The sequence below is a fragment of the Haliotis rufescens genome, unplaced genomic scaffold, assembly GCF_023055435.1.
Source record: "Haliotis rufescens isolate VD_foot unplaced genomic scaffold, xgHalRufe1.0.p SCAF_1, whole genome shotgun sequence".
Classification (NCBI taxonomy): Eukaryota; Metazoa; Mollusca; class Gastropoda; order Lepetellida; family Haliotidae; genus Haliotis; species Haliotis rufescens.
The window spans coordinates 61284855-61307271 of record NW_025963779.1 but is presented as its reverse complement, the minus strand read 5'-3'; the positions used below and the strand labels follow the sequence as shown (position 1 = coordinate 61307271).

The 22417-nt window shown below is 42.0% G+C and overlaps 1 protein-coding gene across 3 annotated transcripts in view; it reads right to left on the bottom strand.

The window, feature by feature from the left end:
• LOC124145050 (F-box only protein 10-like) overlaps positions 1 to 22417 on the bottom strand; it is a 34946-nt gene that overhangs the window by 3322 nt on the left and 9207 nt on the right. For 2 of the 3 annotated variants that reach the window (XM_048398897.1, XM_048398899.1), the window contains exons 4-15: positions 20673 to 20942; positions 19553 to 19686; positions 18766 to 18847; positions 18088 to 18155; positions 15747 to 15883; positions 11424 to 11494; positions 11135 to 11287; positions 8253 to 8359; positions 5527 to 5671; positions 4008 to 4189; positions 3010 to 3147; positions 442 to 619 (exon numbers count right to left, since the gene is read on the bottom strand). In XM_048398897.1, the coding sequence (XP_048254854.1) occupies positions 442 to 619; positions 3010 to 3147; positions 4008 to 4189; positions 5527 to 5671; positions 8253 to 8359; positions 11135 to 11287; positions 11424 to 11494; positions 15747 to 15883; positions 18088 to 18155; positions 18766 to 18847; positions 19553 to 19686; positions 20673 to 20942 (1665 nt within the window). Of the gene's footprint in view, positions 1 to 440; positions 620 to 3009; positions 3148 to 4007; positions 4190 to 5526; positions 5672 to 8252; positions 8360 to 11134; positions 11288 to 11423; positions 11495 to 15746; positions 15884 to 18087; positions 18156 to 18765; positions 18848 to 19552; positions 19687 to 20672; positions 20943 to 22417 lie in introns of all 3 variants that reach the window. The other variant, XM_046514709.2, reaches the window with a different exon arrangement.

The following is a 22417-nucleotide window of genomic DNA, read 5'->3' as shown; positions in this document are numbered from 1 at the left end:
CTACGAGTGGGGATAACTGATATCAAAAGACATGAGAGTAAGTTTCTCTAGCACCCAAAACTGGCTTCCACAGGAGAAATACCGCTGGGGTGAGAAGAAGCAATATCTCCTTGACAGATTGCCGTAAAAATCGACTATGCTTGTCGTAAGAGGTGACTAACGGGATCGGGTGATCAGGCTCGCTGACTTGGTTGATGCATGTCATCGTATCCCAATTGCGTGGATTGATGCTCATGATATTAATCACTGGATTGTCTGGTCCAGACTTGATTATTTACAGACCGTCGTCATATCGCTGGAATATTGCTAAGTGCGGCGTTAAACAACAAACCAACCAACCAAACCAATAATAGATTGCTACAGTGAATGGCATCACAGTGCTTTGCAGCCCATTGTGACATCCACACTGTACTATACAAAGAGTGTGTACAGACACTTACCTCTCTGTCCCTTGCCTCTGTACATGGTTCTCCAGGACCAGTCTCTCACTGAAGGCGTCGTGGCGGATCCACGTTTCCTTGTCCTCCTCGTACACGGTGTTGTTCTCCACCACACCCTGGGCCACACCCACCACCTTCATACACGGACCATTGGGGCACTGAAGCCGGTTCTCAACAACCTGCAGGACACAACTACTTCAAGGAGAGGGCTTTGATACGAGGCAATGAACGTTGTTTAATGCCAGTCACCAATTTTCAAGCTACATGTATATTAATGGTGGCCTGAAAACAACCTGCAGGGACACATATAGTTGCAGTGTAGGGCTGGGACGGGTAACTCGGGTACTTGGGTCGGGTGGGTACTGAGTAAGACACGGGTAACCACAGGACTACCTGGACCCGTGGTTAGTCTCAACAAAAATGATCCAGAACTCCATGGTTACATACAAGTCACTAATGTTTGCATTTCTTTCTGACTATGCACATATTCCTTCTGACTTTTATATGTTTGAATAAAGATAAAACTTCTGTCAACTTCAGTGTTTGCATGACCAGATCGTTTAATTAAGACGTGTACATCTAAATACATTTTTCCAGGGGTACAGTCAAACTATTTCCAATTGCACATTTTGTACCTATTTCTTGAGACCAACAACGGGTACCCGGGTAGGGTCAGGTAATGGGGGTGTGGGTACCTGGGTAGGGTCAGGTAATGGGGGTGTGGGTACCTGGGTAGGGTCAGGTAATGGGGGTGTGGGTACCCGGGTAGGGTCAGGTAATGGGGGTGTGGGTATGTGGGTAGTGTCAGGTAATGGGGGTGTGGGTACCCGGGTAGGGTCAGGTAATGGGGGTGTGGGTACCCGGGTAGGGTCAGGTACTGGGGGTGTGGGTACCTGGGTAGGGTCAGGTACTGGGGGTGTGGGTACCTGGGTAGGGTCAGGTAATGGGGGTGTGGGTACCCGGGTAGGGTCAGGTAATGGGGGTGTGGGTACCTGGGTAGGGTCAGGTAATGGGGGTGTGGGTACCTTGGTAGGGTCAGGTAATGGGGGTGTGGGTATGTGGGTAGTGTCAGGTAATGGGGGTGTGGGTACCCGGGTAGGGTCAGGTACTGGGGGTGTGGGTACCCGGGTAGGGTCAGGTAATGGGGGTGTGGGTACCTGGGTAGGGTCAGGTAATGGGGGTGTGGGTACCCGGGTAGGGTCAGGTAATGGGGGTGTGGGTACCTGGGTAGGGTCAGGTAATGGGGGTGTGGGTACCCGGGTAGGGTCAGGTACTGGGGGTGTGGGTACCAGGGTAGGGTCAGGTAATGGGGGTGTGGGTACCCGGGTAGGGTCAGGTACTGGGGGTGTGGGTACCCGGGTAGGGTCAGGTAATGGGGGTGTGGGTACCCGGGTAGGGTCAGGTACTGGGGGTGTGGGTACCCGGGTAGGGTCAGGTAATGGGGATGTGGGTCCCCGGGTGGAAATTTGAACTCGTCCCAGCCCTTTGCAGTGGCATCAATAATGGGCTCCACATGTTGCACACACATCAGGAATCAAACCTGGGTTTCTGGGAGATGAGCCAACATTTAAACCTAATGCTAGCCCACCTTTAGTCTGTCTTACAGACCCTGGTACAAATATATATCAAATACAGCCCATGCAAGTCTATAATGTTTGGCAAGTCTAGATTACTGCAGTATCAGGGTCTCTGAAAATGAAGAGAGTGACTGGGCTCCCTTTCATTATATTTTTATTAAGATAACTGAACAACTGTTTTTTCTTTACGATATGTTCATTTCAGAGACTAGATGTTAGTCTAGCCCATCTTCATTTGTTGTGCTGGACAACATGAGCGATGTTCAACGCCAGTGAGAAATGGACTCAGCACAAGTAAACTGGACAAACGCATGGAAAATTAGGAATATATTAACAAACTCAATGAAGAGATTATTAATTTTTTCTTTTTTCTTTGAAACCTCCTAGTTGGCACACTTAAATTCTGAAGGTGTTAACATAGCAGTGCAGCCATTAACAAAGGTGTATATTCATGGCAAAATTGTGAGAAAAGATCCAAACATTTTCCAAAGACCAATGCATCGAGGCTCATGGTGCCATGTTGTCTTAAGCTGCAGTCAACAATAATCCAGCTGTCATTACGGCCTGGTAATAGTAACTTTCCATGCCAGACAAACCAGTGGTTGATATCATGAGCACTTCCCATTCCCATACCCATACTCAACCAAACTGGGCCTGACCACCTGGTCAATTACGACAAGCATATGTTCATGAGCACAAATTCTATCCTGGAATCACCATGGCTCACACCCTTGTAAAGATAACAGTTAACATGATTCCTGGTTAGAATAGGTCCCCAGCACCCTGTGCTTGTCATAAGTGGTGCTCAGGCTCAATGACGTGGTTACTAGTGTGCCTTTATATCCCAAGTTCTTGGATTGATGCTCATGATGTCAATCACTGGATTGTTTGGTCCAGACCCTAATATTTACAGACCTCTGTCATATAGCTGGAATATTGCTTAGTGCTGCATTCAACAACTAACAATCAAAGAATCAAAGACATTTACTCACTGTGACCAATGCATTGCCATCAAGGCTGATGGCGCCGTTGAGGTTTCCAACTACATCATTCTGAGAGATGTGACTACAACAACGACACACGATCCCATGGTCACGGTTGCCATAGACACCATTGCCATGGATATGAATCTATAAACAAAGACATTCATTTTAAGCCGGACATACAGTGGAGGGTCTTACTCTGGGACAATTGTGACTTCTAGGAATGAAGAATTTCAAAGGATGAGTATGAAATGGACTGTTTTGGTCCACTGGAAATGTTAGTGAGTGAGTGAGTATGGTTTTACACCGCTTTTAGCAATATTCCAGCAATGTCACGGCAGGGGACACCAGAAATGGGCTTCGGCCTGACGAGGAAACGCTTTAACCACTAGGCTACCCGACCGCCCCCTGGAAATGTTAGACAATTTTTGGCCATATATTCTCCAAAGATAAATAGCTCTTGTTCAAATATTGGTAAGACTTTCTGAAAAAATATTACATCAGGATTTTTGTATTCATTTTAGCCTTATCTTTAAATCTGGGTTAAGTCTAAAACAAGTGGCGTTTAACAACCGGAATCAAACCCGAGTGTTTGACGTGACTAGCCAACGCTTGATCCACTTGGCGACCCCACCATCCCTCATTCAAGGATGGTGAGGTGAGGTGAAATGAGGTTCAACGTTGCGTCCAAGATTATTGCACTTATATAGCGACGTGCACGCACGTGTGTGTGTGGCTGCTTGTACTATTCCGAACTGATGTCGATTTATAGTGCTAGCCCACTGAGATACCATGCCGCAGTTTAACATGAATACCCCACTCAGACACAGTATACTGACTCTGAGTCAACCAGTTTTATCCCCTAAATGCCGAGTGCCAAACAGGGTAACAACAAGTACCATCTTTTAACCACTTTTGGTATGACGCGGCCGGGGATCGAACCCCGGACCTTCCCCTCTCTGGGCAGAGGTCAGGTGAAATAAGGTCAAATACTTTGCTACTCTTACCGATTGGTTCTCACTGCTAGGAGAAACACTGATGATGCCCGTCCCAGAATTGTTGGTGATGCTGTTGCTCTTCAGGACGACAGCAGAGTCTTGGTTAACTGTGATGCCATCGGAGAGGTTGGCGTACACAGCGTTGAAGTGGACGTGGACGGCATCCCCCATCTGTATCACTATCCCCTTACCTGGACAGTCATCAGGTGTAATATTACAGGTATTTACAGGTAGGACACCCCCAGTACACACATCTAACAAACCAGCTTAACCTGACTATCACACGCAGACAAGTTTCTCATATTTTTTGTTGTTTAACCCTGCACTCAGTATATATGATGGCAGCCTGTAAATATAAATAATTGAGTCTGAACCAGACAATCTAGTGATTCATATTTTGAACAACGATACATGGGTCTGGATAGTTTACATGTTATCAACCAAGACATCTTGCCTGACCAACTAATCCGATAGGTCGCCTTTTGCGACCAGCATAAGTTGCTGGGGACCAATCCTAGCCCGAGACCCCCATGGGCTTGTTTTATCAAAACAGAACACAAACACATGGTTTAGGCTATTAAGTGAGTGAGTGAGGTTTTACGCCGCTTTTAGCAATATTCCAGCAATATTACGGCGGGGGACACCAGAAATGGGCTTCACACATTGTACCCATGTCGGGAATTGAACCCGGGTCTTCGGCGTGACGAGCTAACGCTTTAACCACTAGGCTACCCGACCGCCCTTAGGCTATTAAGATTGAGAAGCAAATTATATATACCTAAATACTCCTCCCTATGCCAGTCACCATGCTTTGAGGTCAAGGTCGTATGCAAGTACTACTTCACAATATTAACTGGTCAGTACTCATAAAAAAAGTTGTGACTAGCTTAATATATATATACAGTATATAATGGGACTTGGAGGTTTAAAATCTGACCTAAAGAGTCATAACAATACGTGAAAAATACTAGGGATGTCACGATTCACAGATTGTACCGATGCATCGGTAGATAATTCTCACGATACGATACGATATGAGATACATGGAAATTTATATAGATACGAAATTTATTGAAATCGGTATTAATTGTTTCCATATCAATTGATTTTTCTATTCGAATTATAATGTCATCATATTTTCTGAATTTGACACATACGAAAACTTGTCAGTGTCTGATACTTGTTCGAATAAACAGAATCAACCTTTTATTAGTATCATTATTTTACAAAATAATCTATTGATAGTGATTAGAACACATAATTGTAAATCTGATATGTAATTAAAAAGTTTGCTTCTAAATTTAGGCATAAAAGGTCAGTATTGCTGTATCGAGATACGTATCGTATCTTGACCTCAAAATCGAGATACGTATCATATTGTGAGGTACCTGTGTTGTGACACCCCTAACAAATACATAGCATTCTGTCAGCTCCATGTGAAAGGCAAATGTCCCCGAATATTATTTTCTTAAAATGACATGCTTTAATAGAGAGTAGACAATATTTCCCCCATTGAGGTGCAACCCACCTGAGTTATGATAGACATTGTTGTACTGTACAGTGGCGACATCACACCGTGGATGTGACGGACCCTCCTCTCCGTCTCCGTACCCCAGACTCCTGGATGACGCCATGTTCATTCCATCCGGGATATTTGGCACATGCTGCACATCCTATAACCCAAGGAAATACAATAAACCTCACAACTACTCATCATCTGTCAAAATATACCTTACAGATTTGTTGTTTCATGTTATTTCATATTGTTACAATTATGTTGAACACATTCTGCGACAATCACAACTAGGGTTGCGACGGGTACTCGAGTACCCGATAACGGGTCGGGTAGCTTAGGACTCGAGTCCAATTTTCAGGACTCGAGTACCCTTTCAGGGGAGATAACTCTAATCGCCTTTCATAACTCACTTCAAAATGGACGACAAAGCGGACAAACGTTCAAATGTTGATGACACAAAGAAAAAGACGAAATGCCGTCTCTGTGGCATATGTATCAGCTACGCAGGTAGTTCGACGAGTTCCATGAAAAAGCATCTAAGTTTTAAACACAAGAGCATTTCTCTTGCCGGCAGCGACAGCACGAAAGCCAAGAAACAATCAACTTTAACGCAAGGGGCGTTTGGATTGTATAATCTTAAGCCAATGATTAATACCTTAGAATAGATCAATAGATGTTTGATGACCTTTTATTCGCAAAAGCATTACAAACAAGTGGGACAACATTGAACTACGAGTACTCGAGTCCAGTTCGGGTATTGTCTGCCGGGTACTCGAGTTCAGTTTTCGTACCCGGTCGCAACCCTAATCACAACATACGGAATGGGGGTCATATGGACAATATTACCGTCCTTGCAGAGAAGGTGTGACAGCTAGATTGACTCGTTTCGTAGTATATAACTTAAGAAAACATAGCTCCAAGGAAACAAACAAAATGTATTCTCTGTACATGTACGTCCTCTCCACCAGGCAAAAAGAGAATGAGAGGGCAGGGAATGTCACGTGATCGCAAGGGGTTGCATAGCCGTGACTGCAGTGGTGCGTGACCTAGGATCACAGTGGTGATGGGAGTGATGTATGGGATGTTCGTTTGTTTGTTTGTTTGTTTTGTTTGCTTGTTGTTTAACACCACACTCCAGCTGTATGTATGGGATGTGTTGGGGTGAGTTGTTTTTCAAGCTGGAAAATTTCTTCTAAGATGTTCACACCAGGATTGAAGAGTAAAGAGAAACCCAGAGTGTGAGATTGGATAAGTTTAAAAATTTGTTTAGTTTGAGAAAAAGCCAGTGATGAAATGTATTTATAATAATGTGTGTACTTAAACTGCACTAGCCTCCGAAGATTTGGTGCATGCTTAAAGCGCTGACATAATTACTCCGGATAATGGATCAATGCACACTAGATTTTCATTCTCAGCTCCCTGGGGAGAATACAATTCAAGCGACCTTGTCAGGCTAGAAGGTTAACTTACACATTACGATCTCATCCCACAGGGAGGACAGGGAGAACAGGGGCATATTTTGAACAAAGCAACTTGCGTTAGGGAACACCACATGTGCTACCTGAGCTTCAGTGTAGGACAGGATCAAAGTGCTAGAGCAGAGCTCCAGATAAGCTTTTGGTGTTGTGGGTATTTTACCCATGCATTTGAAAATCATTGGGTATCAGTAATTATATCTGGGTATTCAAATTTCTGTTACCCACTAGTTTTTACACATGTGGGTTAAAAGTTAAATATTCAAAAAAACTATTCATCTAGTCCCTGCAAACTGGTGTTGTGTGGGTTCGAGAGCTTTATAGGACTCCAAAATACCATGATACTTCCACAAGAAAGTGTGATGGCAAATGATCATGATGTAACTGTCATCGTGGAGTTTGGCATGGTTGACGGAATGCCCATTTATAATTTCAAAATAAGTTGCTGATTTGCTAATCGAATACGCAGGGTTACTTCACAATATTTTGACGATACGCACAAGTTTTATTTTTGTAGTGTATCTGTAATGTTCGTTGCGTATTTGATACGCTTGGATTTTATTTTACTGCATATTTCTGCATTTCTTATGCGTATTTTACGCAGATACGCAGCTTATCTGGAGCTCTGTAGAGACTATCAGGGGTCAAGGTGCCAAGCGTGGTCACCCATCCAACTACTCTCCATGACCACCATTGCTTAACTTCACCTGATCTGTGTCCTGTGTCCTGTTCGCTGTGTGCACAGAGCAGAACCATATGCCACTACATATGCCACTACATATGCCACCACATATGTCACTACATTTGCCACTACATATGCCTCAACATATGCCACCACATATGCCACCACATTTGCCACAACATTTTAAATGTTAACAAATTTTGTTGAGCATTGGTCTCTGTTGAACCACTACATATGCCACTACATATGCCACCACATATGCCACCACATATGCCACTACATATGCCACTACATTTGCCACAACATTTTAAATGTTAACAAATTTTGTTGGGCATTGGTCTCTGTTGAACCATGATGGAGAAATGTGATGAACACAATCATCCCCTCCATCAATTTCCCCTCAAATCTGTCAAAACATGATGCCAGTTTGCCACAGACAACAAATATAAGAACAGATTCATGTTTGTATGTTTTCACACTATCGTATTAAGTATCGCATTTCAAATGTATGGAACTGATATTGGGGAAAGATTTTAAAAGAGTACTCTTCTACCTGGGCATGCAAATGAATATCCACTTACAGTCTTGTTGACAAACATAATCCCTGAATCACCGTTGTTGTTTATTTGGTTGCCATGGAGAAATGGTTGTGAGGCACTCATAATCCAAATTCCACATCCAGCATTACCTTGACAACAAGAAATAATCTCATTATATGATTCTGTAAAGTACTGCACTATTCCAGAACCTGAAAAATGTACGACAGATGAAATGAGAGCATCCATCAATACAACACACATCCCAGTGTACGGACATCAATACAACACACATCCCAGTGTACGGACATCAATACAACACACATCCCAGTGTACGGACATCAATACAACACACATCCCAGTGTACGGACATCAATACAACACACATCCCAGTGTACGGACATCAATACAACACACATCCCAGTGTACGGACATCAATACAACACACATCCCAGTGTACTGACATCAATACAACACACATCCCAGTGTACGGACATCAATACAATACATATCCCAGTGTACGGACATCAATACAACACACATCCCAGTGTACGGACATCAATACAACACACATCCCAGTGTACGGACATCAATACAACACACATCCCAGTGTACGGACATCAATACAACACACATCCCAGTGTACGGACATCAATACAACACACATCCCAGTGTACGGACATCAATACAACACACATCCCAGTGTACGGACATCAATACAACACACATCCCAGTGTACGGACATCAATACAACACACATCCCAGTGTACGGACATCAATACAACACACATCCCAGTGTACGGACATCAATACAACACACATCCCAGTGTACGGACATCAATACAACACTCATCCCAGTGTACGGACATCAATACAACACACATCCCAGTGTACGGACATCAATACAACACACATCCCAGTGTACTGACATCAATACAACACACATCCCAGTGTACGGACATCAATACAACACACATCCCAGTGTACGGACATCAATACAACACACATCCCAGTGTACGGACATCAATACAACACAGATCCCAGTGTACTGACATCAATACAACACACATCCCAGTGTACGGACATCAATACAATACACATCCCAGTGTACGGACATCAATACAACACACATCCCAGTGTACGGACATCAATACAACACACATCCCAGTGTACGGACATCAATACAACACACATCCCAGTGTATGGACATCAATACAACACACATCCCAGTGTACGGACATCAATACAACACACATCCCAGTGTACGGACATCAATACAACACACATCCCAGTGTACGGACATCAATACAACACACATCCCAGTGTACGGACATCAATACAACACACATCCCAGTGTACGGACATCAATACAACACACATCCCAGTGTACGGACATCAATACAACACACATCCCAGTGTACGGACATCAATACAACACACATCCCAGTGTACGGACATCAATACAACACACATCCCAGTGTACGGACATCAATACAACACACATCCCAGTGTACGGACATCAATACAACACACATCCCAGTGTACTGACATCAATACAACACACATCCCAGTGTACGGACATCAATACAACACACATCCCAGTGTACTGACATCAATACAACACACATCCCAGTGTACTGACATCAATACAACACACATCCCAGTGAACGGACATCAATACAACACACATCCCAGTGTACGGACATCAATACAACACACATCCCAGTGTACGGACATCAATACAACACACATCCCAGTGTACTGACATCAATACAACACACATCCCAGTGTACGGACATCAATACAACACACATCCCAGTGTACTGACATCAATACAACACACATCCCAGTGTACGGACATCAATACAACACACATCCCAGTGTACGGACATCAATACAACACACATCCCAGTGTACGGACATCAATACAACACACATCCCAGTGTACGGACATCAATACAACACACATCCCAGTGTACGGACATCAATACAACACACATCCCAGTGTACGGACATCAATACAACACACATCCCAGTGTACGGACATCAATACAACACACATCCCAGTGTACGGACATCAATACAACACACATCCCAGTGTACGGACATCAATACAACACACATCCCAGTGTACGGACATCAATACAACACACATCCCAGTGTACGGACATCAATACAACACACATCCCAGTGTACGGACATCAATACAACACACATCCCAGTGTACGGACATCAATACAATACATATCATGATGCTCTATATATGGTGAGACACCGGCATGAGTTAATACTGATAGTGACAAGTCAATATAAACAAATGTCTGGATAAAACTTATCTTGGTTTTGTAGTAAAATCACTTTAATATTATATATAGTTTTACACAACAATTCCAGACTAATGGTTGGTTGGTTGGTTGGTTTGGTTTGATATATTCCAGCAGTCTGACCGCAGTGTCTGGACCAGACAATCCTGTGATTGATATCATGAGCATCGATCCACGCAATTGGGATTGATGACATGCTTCAACCAAGTCAGGGAGCCTGACCTCTCTGGACTTATGGGAGTGGTGGGGTAGCCTAGTGGTTAAGGAGTTCGCTTGTCATACAGAAGACCTGGGTTCGATTCCACACAGGGTACAATGTGTGAAGCCCATTTCTGGTGTCTGGAGTGAGTGAGTGAGGTTTTACGCTGCTTTTAGCAATATTCCAGCAATATCACGACGGGGGACACCACAAATGGGCTTCACACATTGTACCCATGTCGGGAATCAAACCCGGGTCTTCGGCGTGACGAGCGAACGCTTTAACCACTAGGCTACCCGACCGCCGTATTTTATCATAATATTGAATCATTGAAGTGGTAACAAAAAGATACATATTCATTGAAAATATCTGTTTCAATTGGCTATTGCACTCGGTGAACTTACCAGATATGACATTGTTCTCCAGGGATCCTCGACCCCGCTCTCCAATGACGATTCCATCGCCGATACCATGAGAGATTGTGTTGCCACTGACAACGGGATCACCACCATGTCGAATGTCAACACCACCCCACTGGTTACCACGAATGACATTATCTGTACAACAAATAACAGGATCTAAATACCGAGAAAAGCATGATTGTTTTAATATTTTACTTGATCTGTCTTTTCATAGAGATTATTTCCCAAGCTCTTAAGGGATCAAAGTATTGCACAATTCACACATTCTTACCGAATATGAAGCCACACCCACTCTCATTGACAGCCACACCTGCTGCCTTGCCGTCGTATATGTGGTTTTGACTGGAAAACAAATACCCATCATTACATCATTGGGCACCATCATTGTACTGCAACTGGAGGAACAGGATCAGGATTTCTATCAAATAAGGCTTAAAAACCTAAAAGAATTGGTTCTTAGGCAATAACTTTTGAAAATATTATGCGGGCGGGTGGTGTTTGTTCAAGCTAGTATGTAACCAAATCATGTTGTTCTTAATAATTGCATGAGCTGTTAAGGTGATAAACATACTTTTCAGTGTAGAGCTATATTTGGCAAAGAAGAATAATAGTCTTGGTTCTCAGGCACCGCCCGCATCATTATAAAGTCTGCAGCACGTTATGTTTTTATTTCCATTTTTTAATATATTTTTTTAAATCTTTAAATATTCCGTGTCTTGAACACATGACCCCAACATAAAAATCTTAAGGAGAAACATACATGCCAAAGTACATTTACCTCAGTCTGGCTATTTCAAACTGGAGTTCTGGAAATGAGCACTACTCTCATTTTCAGTAGAGGTCCTGCTTGCCATCATCAAAAAATTAAAATCTAAATATTTTTTACATTTGTATAATTATCCTGCATTACATCTTAATACATTTACTGCTACTTTTTAACAGAAAGACAAAGCTGTAACAGATCCAGCTGAAGAAGAAGTTGTTCCAACTAGTTTGGTGGCTAATATCATTGCATGGCGCAACGTGGACCACAAAAGTGATGACGTCACGATTCTTCACATTACGGCTTGTCACTCAGACTGACTACAGTCCGTTTGACTCCAAATGAGAACGATGAATTGCAAAATAACTCGAAATCCAGAAAAGTGTATGAAACATCAATACGGTACTTGACCATGAATACCCTGTACCCAACAAAATCTGAATTTTGTTTATTTTAAGACCCATGACGGATGAAGTTCTTTAAGAAACTATCATGTAATTTTGTATAGAAATGTGTACATGACACGTAGGGGGACAAACCGTGGAAGGAACAGCGCAAGCACGGTCTGCACGTGCTACACAGTGACCGTGTTCATTCAATGACAAGATGCGCTACTCAGCAGATGTTAAACAGTTGATGTTGAATGTGTATGATTTCTTTAGAAGTGAAGCAGAAAGAGCAAAGCCTTTTTATGCAATTAATAAATTCTTGAAACGAGCTTCAAAAGCTCTTGGTATGTCCCCTCAGAAACTTAAAAAATATTGTTAGTCAACGAGATACAAATAGTCAGGCCAAGGAGGTAGGGAACTTGTCAAAACCACGCAAGGTTGATAAATTAGACAGTTTTCAGAGGGATCAAGTCAGACGTGCAATCGTCAAACTGCACTCAGAAAATAAGTACCTGTCCCTAAGAATTTTGATGAAACACCTTGAAACTGACCATGATTTACGTCTTACAAAGTATAAACTATGGCAGCTGTTGCATACATTTGGTTACAAATACAAAAAGATAACTGGAGAAAATAGGGCTGTGTTGTGTGAACGGTCTGACATTGTTCGTCTCCGAAATCATTACCTTCGTACCATCAAGCAGAAACGTGGAGAAGGATATGAGCCCGTCTTCTTAGATGAGACATGGGTAAATGCGTCACACACAGCCAGCAGTCAGTGGGTACCCAGTGGTGACTGTAAGGAGTCTGGTAGAAAGTTACCAATGGGAAAGGGTGAAAGACTCATAGTTGGTCCATGCTGGTTCTGCTAGTCAGGGTTTTCTCCCAGACTGTGACCTCGTCTTTAGAGCCAAGGCCAAAGACAACAGGGACTACCACACAGAAATGAACGGCAATGTATTTCTGGAGTGGGTGAAAGATAAATTAGTCCCTGCTTTGCCTACCAAGTCTCTCATTGTCATGGACAATGCACCGTATCATAGTGTGCAGGATCCAGAAAGCAAGACTCCAACCTCTAATATCCGTAAAGGAGACATGGTTACTTGGCTGCACAGGAGGAACATTACCTTTCCTTCTCAAGCGACGAAACTACAGCTCTATGAAATCATCAAAACTATGAAACCTGACCCCATGTATAAAGTTGACAGATGCATCAAGGGTCAGGGTCACGCTGTCTTACGACTGCCACCTTATCACTGCGACCTGAATCCAATCGAGTTGGTATGGGGCATCGTCAAGGGTGACATTGGACGATCGAACACAACGTTCAAATTATGAGACGTTGAACAACTCGTAAAGGAATCCCTTGGTCGGGTAACAGTAAAAACACGGAGGCGTTGTGTGGCCACAGTCGTTGACAAGATAGAGCCACGTTATTGGTCACGAGATGGACTACGGCAAGCAATAGTCCCACCTATAATAGTGGCAGTCGGTTCAGGCACCAGCAGTTCCGACGTAGAGATCTATGGCATGAGCGAGTCAGATTGCAACTGAAATTATCATTAGACGGCCCCTCTAACGCTCTGTCCTTTCCCCTACCACAGAACGTGCAGTGCATGCGTGCTTGCACTGTGCCTTCCACGGTTTGTCCCCCCTACGTGTCATGTACACATTTCTATACAAAATTACATGATAGTTTCTTAAAGAACTTCATCCGTCATGGGTCTTAAAATAAACAAAATTCAGATTTTGTTGGGTACAGGGTATTCATGGTCAAGTACCGTATTGATGTTTCATACACTTTTCTGGATTTCGAGTTATTTTGCAATTCATCGTTCTCATTTGGAGTCCAACGGACTGTAGTCGTGTTAGAAATAAAAGACTCAGCAATCTACCAGCAACCTTTGCTTGTTCAATTCAATGTTTCACATGTGATGTATATCGTGCCTATGGTTTGTGACTTCATGTCTTACCCAGTATTTTTGCTGTTGCATTAATATTTTGCACTTGATGGTGGCCACTATTCACTGTAATTATCAAGCGTATTGTTGCAATTAGCCATTTTGAATTCACCACATGCATGGTCATGTTCTCGTGTTTTGTTACCTTTATTCTTGATTGTTGCTTGGTAATTCTTATATATATTGTATCAGCTATGCTCCTCTAGTGGAAATTATAATGTTTTTTCACTTTTATACTGTGTAACTTTATCCTGTAACCGCCGAGGTTGGATTAAAAATTGCCTGCACTTTCTCATTGTTGTTTGTACACATTATGATTGCAGATTTATGCCCCATTGTAATTAATGCCACAGTAACAATTCTGGCAGGGATCCCCAACCCTTGTGTCTGGACTGTGAGTGTAGCTTCTCCTCTCCCCTACAGCCTTCTCCAAGTTCCTGAAGGTACAATCTCATTAAAATCAGACCTTAGTTCTCGCTACCGCTAAACAAAGATCTGAGGACATCCCATTATGGGTCACGTCAGACCGACCTTGCGCGAACTTTGACCGACCAATAGAATGACCAATCAGAAGGCAGCTTTCTCGTGCTTTATGGCACTAATTTCAAATTTGCAACTACGCTTCGAAACATATTTGGACAAATTCTCAATTCCAAATTTGAAACCTAAACAAAAGAACATTCTGGAATGGCTAATAGATGGCCTAGATTGTATGGATTCAGTCGTTAAACCTGTAACTATCGTTCGGAAATACCCCATGTTAAGGTTTTCGAGGTTGTATGATTAGAAATCACATTCCGACTGTCACTTTCATGATCTGGTAAGCGACGCTCTCATTGGTCGGATGAAAGGTCGTTCTAACGTGACCCCTAATGGGATGTCTTCAGATCTTTGTTTAGCGGTAGCGAGAGCTAAGGTCTGATTTTAATGAGATTGCTGAAGCTATCGAGGAAGTGCAATTGGCACTAGTCCTGTAGTCCTTGCCAAACTGCCCAATAGTTCAGATATCCTAAGTACTTGTAGACATTTGCCCTTTCTAAGGGCCGTGCTATATGTTATCATTATAAGGACTAGTGGGCTAAAACTGTTAGTTTCTATCAGGCCTACAGACCCAAGAGATCCCTGCAACACCTAGTGTCGTAGTTATGCTGTCCTCTTTGGGCTGGATGCTGCCATCTTCCTCTATGCCTACTAGCACGGCCTCCTGTATGTCTCTTCTGACGCCTATGACTAGACAGACAACTACCTACACCTCCCGAGACGCCGATGACTACTCAGTAAATGCATTAAGGTGAAATGCAGGATAAGTAATAAATATAAAAAATAATAAAAAATAAAGATCCCAAATCATCAACATGATCAAAAGAAACTAGTTTACAACTAGACTGATCTGTATAGCAAATTTCAGACAGACATGCTGATCTTTTTAACGCTCCATCTTTCAAACCGGGGGAATAAAAATGGATTTGACCTTCACTCACCAGACGGTGGGGTTTCCCCCGTACAAGATGTAAACTCCTGCTTCTCGGTTCTCATAGATGTCATTCTTCTTTACCTGGCCACGCCCACTTCCCAGCACGACGACCCCTGACCTCTTCCCATGATGAATGCGGTTGTTCTGGAGAAATGACAAACAGAGCTAGAAGTTCAACCAACCACTATACACCCTTACCGGTAGGCTAAGATTTACTTTTTATCTGCCTTATGTAATCAATGGACCTGGAAAAAATCAAATTGAAAACAAAACTGAAAAGTATTATTTAGTCCTATTACCGTATTTTCTTGAGTATAGTGCGCACTTTTTTTTCCAAAAAACACAGCTGTGTGGAAGGGGGTGCGCATTATACACGAATTATGAGTTTGGATGTTTTTTTTCCCCATGGAAAGACATTACCGTGAGCATGAAACACCGGGAATACCATGTCAACAAATCCATACTGAAGTACGCAAAATAATCATGTAATTACACTGTCTGGCTATAAAAAGTGTTCTTTGTATATCTGGACTTATGTTTGTAACTTATTTCATTGATTTTATTCAAAATTCCTTATAATATTGTTTTTATTAATTTCGGCGAAATCGTGTGTGAAGCGATCGGAAGATCGCACAACTCACCGTTATTAACAGCAACCACGGTCAGAATACCGCTATTGACGCCTTGAAACAAACTTTAGTTGACAGAGAATCGATACATATATCATAAATGACATACTTTGACTCGTTAAAAGTCATATTTGTTTTTGTTTGACGATTCTATGTCAACATGAAATTATCGCGATCACGTGATCACGTGCGCGTGAGCCTTGACGGTGACTGGTCAGACATGTTCCATGTAAAAAATAATACCCGGGAATAGCGATCAGCTGCTTCGCTTAGGGTTATTATTATTTTAAATATGTTTAGTAAAGGTTGCATAAAACTAAGAAATAATGGAATATATTATTCCTGATAAATAAAATAGTTTCAGATACAATTGTCGCCGATCCTTGCATTAAAAATCTTATAAAGTTATATCATTGGGTGTCTCTTGACTGAATCACCGGTCGATTCCAAGAAAACGTGTGTACAGCTGATTGCTGTTTCCAGCTTAGTTACGAGAAAATACGCAAGGTAATCTTAATCCCTAAATATAAAACAATGCCTAGCAGAACAATAAATACTATTTAAACGGTAAATAAACATGTCTGGTGATTTTTTATCTCAAATTTCGAATTTGTACTGACGAAGTTTCTCAGCACCCGTTCGTTTGCCGGACTTCGCTGAAAGGGTACGGTGTAAAAAATTTCTGCGCATAATATTCAAATTTCTTTTTTTCCAAAATATTGAACCCGCTAGAGGGGGGTGCGCATTATACATGGGTGCGCACTATACTCAAGAAAATACGGTATTACACTATCTGTTTATAGAAAATGTATATTGCACACCTGGACCTATGTTTGATATGGTTTATTTATTTGAAATGTCTCCTTTCTTTTCTTTTTTTCCCACAAGTTGATCATGATGTTAAAAAAGGCGGAAAACTATGTTTAAAAGCTTCAAAATCATCTAATGTTTATGTTCCTTTTGTCATTCTAATTCACTGGCAAGCTTATTTATCAGAATATTTACCTGTAGATTTGAGTTAGGGCTGTGTCTACGTCCCATCAAAGCACTAAGATAACTAGTATGACTGCACTCCTTTGTTGAGCTTTACACCATCAGTGCAACAGTTGGAAGAGATATCCAGACAAGGGCTGGGATGAGACCAAATTTACCTCCCTATTAGTATTACCCGACCCTACTCGGATACCTGCAGTAAGTCTCAAGAGATAGGTACAAAATGCCAGATTGGGAATAGTTTGACTGTAGCCCTGGACAAAATGTATTTAGATACACGTATAAAACGATCTGATCATGCACACACTGAAGATGACTGAAGTTTCATCTTTATTCAAATAGATGTAAATCAGACGGAATGCTTGCATCGTCAGAAAGAAATGAGAACATTAGTGACTTGCAGTGTAACCATATAGTTTCAGATCATTTTTGTGATTTAACAATATATCACATGACTAACCACTGGTCCGGGAAGTCGTGTGGGTACCCGGGTCCTTCTCAGTACCCGAGTTACCCGTCCCAGCCCTAGTCCAGACAAATATGTCAGTCACAGCCCCTGGCATAATCAGGAATAGGGTTAATTAATTTTTGTAGCGTATCTGTAATGTTCGTTGTGTATTTGATACGCTTGGATTTTATTTTACTGCGTATTTCTGCATTTCTTATGCGTATTTTACGCAGATACGCAGCTTATCTGGAGCTCTGAGGAGCATAGATACTACTTACCTGTACAATAGGGTCAGCATTCTTCCGAATGTCTATCCCAGCCTCCATGTTGGAATGTATGTCATTGCCTAAAACACACAAGGAGGTTCACGAATAGTGTTGTGATTGGCCATAAAATTCGAGATTGCTCATTCTGTCATTTTTGTGAGAGGTGCACTTTAATGAGACTTAAGAAATCTTACATCAAAGCATGTGAAGTCACAATCTCAAACTTGCAATCACTGAGGGACATCACTTAATAGAAGATGCACCCAACCCTTGTCATTAGAGCAGACTGATGAGAAGGATCTGGTAGTTACAATGTGCTACTTGACTGTGTGACATCATGTGGATTGTTAAACAAATAGTAGTCTTGGTTCTCAGGCACCGCCCGCATCATCAGAAAATCTGCTGCACGTTTTGTTTTTATTTTAATTTACATGCGCACTGCTTTGCTGCACATCTCGTGTTATGGTCATGGCAGCAATAGGAGTTTGTAAGTTTGTTTATGTAGGGAGGCCCTTTCCCAGGTTGACGGTACGTAACTGTTCATTTGGTTACATACTAATTTGAACAAGCAACAACAAAAACAACACTCCCTCATTAATTGACTGAGAACCAATTCTTATATTTTTTTAAGCCCTATCAACCACCTGTTTGCTGAACTCATTCACACCACATTCCTGCCATCCCTCTCACCTGCTATCAGTCCTGAAGCAGCGAGTCTCATGAAGACCCCTGATGTCCGACAATGGTGGATCTTGTTCTTCAGAACCACCACCTGGCAAAAACATGGATCAATCATCATTACTGGCTAGTTCAAATCATCAAACTCATAGACGTCTGAAAAGAAACCTAATACATGTGACCCTGGCACCATCACATCAAAAGACGTGAAAAGATGTTACTTTTCCTACCCTGCCTGGCGCTTAACACTAAGGGGACAAAACAAGGATTCAAAGTCAGAAAAATGTGTCTGAGTGGGGTATGCATGTTAAAACCCCATTTCCCCTCATCTCACCTAATACATCAGAAGGTCTACTGTAATCAAAGAAGAAAGGAACCATTAAAAGACACCACAGTACCTCAACTGACGACAAAACGCATTAATACTGTCAACAAACTAGGGCTTGGACGACCCACAGTAGGTCTCAAGACTTGGGAACAAAATGTCTGATTTTGAATTGTCTGATCACAACCTTTGCAAAAACTATTAAGATACATGAATCAAACGATCAGATCATGCGTACATTGAAGTTGACTGAAGCTTTATCATTACTCAAACATATACAAGTCAAAAGGAATGTGTGCATCGTCAGAAAGAATTGCTAACATTAGCGGCCTGTAGTGTAACCACTGAGCCCTAGTGAATTTTTGTCATTAAACAATATGTCACGTGACTGACCACTTGTCCATGCAGGTATAGCCTACTTAGGACCCACCCGACCCGAGTACCCAAGTTACCCGTCCTAGCCCTACAACATACCCTGGAGTTCTGTATACATCGGATGCCGTAGCCAACGTTGCAGATGTCACACTCGGACACGATGGCGTGTGCCTGGAGACTGACCATGACTCCACCCTTCGAGTGGATCATGCGGCACTGATGGATGAGACAACCTGGAACAGATAAACAGGGGGCAACTAAATCTACAATCTGGCAAGAAATAAACACTGGACAGGGGTTACTTCTGAACACAGAAGATAAATGAAGTGTACAACTCAACTATTGGTAGGGGGCGTGAGCAATCTCATTAAAATCAGATCTCAGTTCTCGCTCCCGCTAAACAAAGATCTGAGGACATCCCATTACGGGTCACGTCAGAACCTTACGCGAATTTTGACCGACCAATGAAATGACTGACAAGAAATAGACATTAGCCAATCAGAAGGCAGCTTTCTCGAGCTTTACGACACAAGTTTCAAACTGGCGACTACGCTTCGAAACATATTTTGACGGATTCTCAATTAAAAAAATTAAAACTGATAAGAAGAACATTCTGGAATGGCTTATAGATGGTCTAGATTGTATGGATATATTCATAAAACCTGTAACAGTCGTTCGGAATACCCCGTGTTAAATATTTTGTGGTTGCATAATTAAAAAACACATTCTGACTGTCACTTTCATGATCTGGTAAGCGATGCTCTGATTGGTTGGATGAAAGGTCGCTCTGACGTGACCCTTAATGGGATGTCCTCAGATCTTTGTTTAGCGATAACTAAGATCTGATTTTAATGAGATTGGGGGGCGTGAGACATTTCCTACTTTTACAAAACCCAGAAGGCAGCGACTCATAAAATTGTTTACTTGTGTTCATTTTATCTTGAAATGTAGCGGAAATGTTCCAGTTTCGTGGGGAGTTCAAGTAATATTTTCAATGCAATTTATCCAAGCTATTTGTCTCATTCAGCTCCAATCATAAAATAAAACATTAAAAAAGTGATTTGGGGAAAATATAAGCTTCCGTTATCCTTTGTCACATCAAGACATTAAATGTTACCTGAAATAGTGCATGGTGAGACATCATACTGTGAAGAAAGAAATTACATTACAAATTATATGATGTCATGGTATATCAAGCCACCCCCTACACAGCACTTACCCTGAACCTGATCCACGACAGACCGCATGAGGCTGTCCTGAATGACATCAGTTGGAATAGGTTGTGAGGTCTGGCTACTGATGGACACGATGTCGGCATTGACACCTTGAGCAGATATTGATGCTTGGATGTGTTTCTGTCGCAGGTGAGGCAGCATAATGACGGACTCCTCCCCTGATGACAGGTCATCGTCTGAGTCTGTGTGCACGATTCTCTCAATGTCCTCGTCATCATCACTGCTGCTGCTGGTGCTGCCAGGACGACCAACATCTACCAGAGATGAAAATGCTGTCAAACTGTGGCTCACCGCAAGGTTCAATAAACATAATTTCTCAGGTAGTCAAAAAGTCTGGTGAAAATTTTAAAAAAACACATGTCCTGCAGAAATGTGTCAAATACAAAACTTCACATGCATATTAGTATTGTCACATTTTCACACCTACAAGCTTGATAAATATCAATATTCTGCCAAATTCTTCCCTTACTCTGTTTGTGTTAAAAATTAAAGGAACATACAAGACTGACAAAAACAAAAGCTACATTTTATATTTCCCATTTATAGCCAGGCAAGCCACTAACCACTCAGAAAGTTACTGATTTTGATTTATAATTAAAGGCTCTTTACTGCAGGTCATGTGTTAAAACCCTGTTACGAGGAATATTCAATGTGATTCATTCATCTTTACAGTCAGGGTTCTGCGTGTTTGACACTGTATTGAAAATACACAACAAACCTTCTCATTGTGTCAGGGCTGTGGTGCGTCTTATACTTAATAGTAGTAAGTATTTGATATTACAAGAGATACTATCTTTCGAAATCACTGAATAGGTGATAGAGGGAGTGAGTGAGGGAGTAATGTTTAATGTCACTTTTTACAATATTCCTGCAAACTCACAGCGAGGACAAAAGAAACAAGTATTTGTCACAGAGTGACGAAATATCCCCCACCATATACACCATAGTACCAAATATGAAGACAATCCAGCGATTAGTTCTTGAGATATTGTGGCAACACCGTTTTCCAACTCCAAAAACAGATTTGCCTGCTGTGACCTTGAAAATGGGGTCAAGGTCACCAAATCTGACAGGTGTATGCGGTGTCTGTATATACACTATAGTTCCAAATATGAAGACAATCCAGCGATTAGTTCTTGAGATATCGCGGCAACACCGTTTTCTAACTCCAAAAGCAGATTTGCCTGCTGTGACCTTGAAAATGGGGTCAAGGTCACTAAAACCGACTGGTGTCTGTGGTGTCTGTATATACACCATAGTTCCAAATATGAAGACAATCGAGAGGTTTAGTTCTTGAGATATCGCGGCAACACCGTTTTCCAACTCTAAAAGCAGATTTGCCTGCTGTGACCTTGAAAATGGGATCAAGGTCACCAAAACTGACTGGTGTCTGCGGAGTCTGTATATACACTATAGTTCCAAATATGAAGACAATCCAGTGTTTAGTTCTTGAGATATCGCGGCAACACCGTTTTCCAACTCCAAAAGCAGATTTGCCTGCTGTGACCTTGAAAATGGGGTCAAGGTCACCAAAACCGACTGGTGTCTGCGGAGTCTGTATATACACCATAGTTCCAAATATGAAGACAATCCAGTGTTTAGTTCTTGAGATATCGCGGCAACACTGTTTTCCAACTCCAAAAGCAGATATGCCTGCTGTGACCTTTAAAATGGGGTCAAGGTCACCAAAACTGACTGGTGTCTGCGGAGTCTGTATATACACCATAGT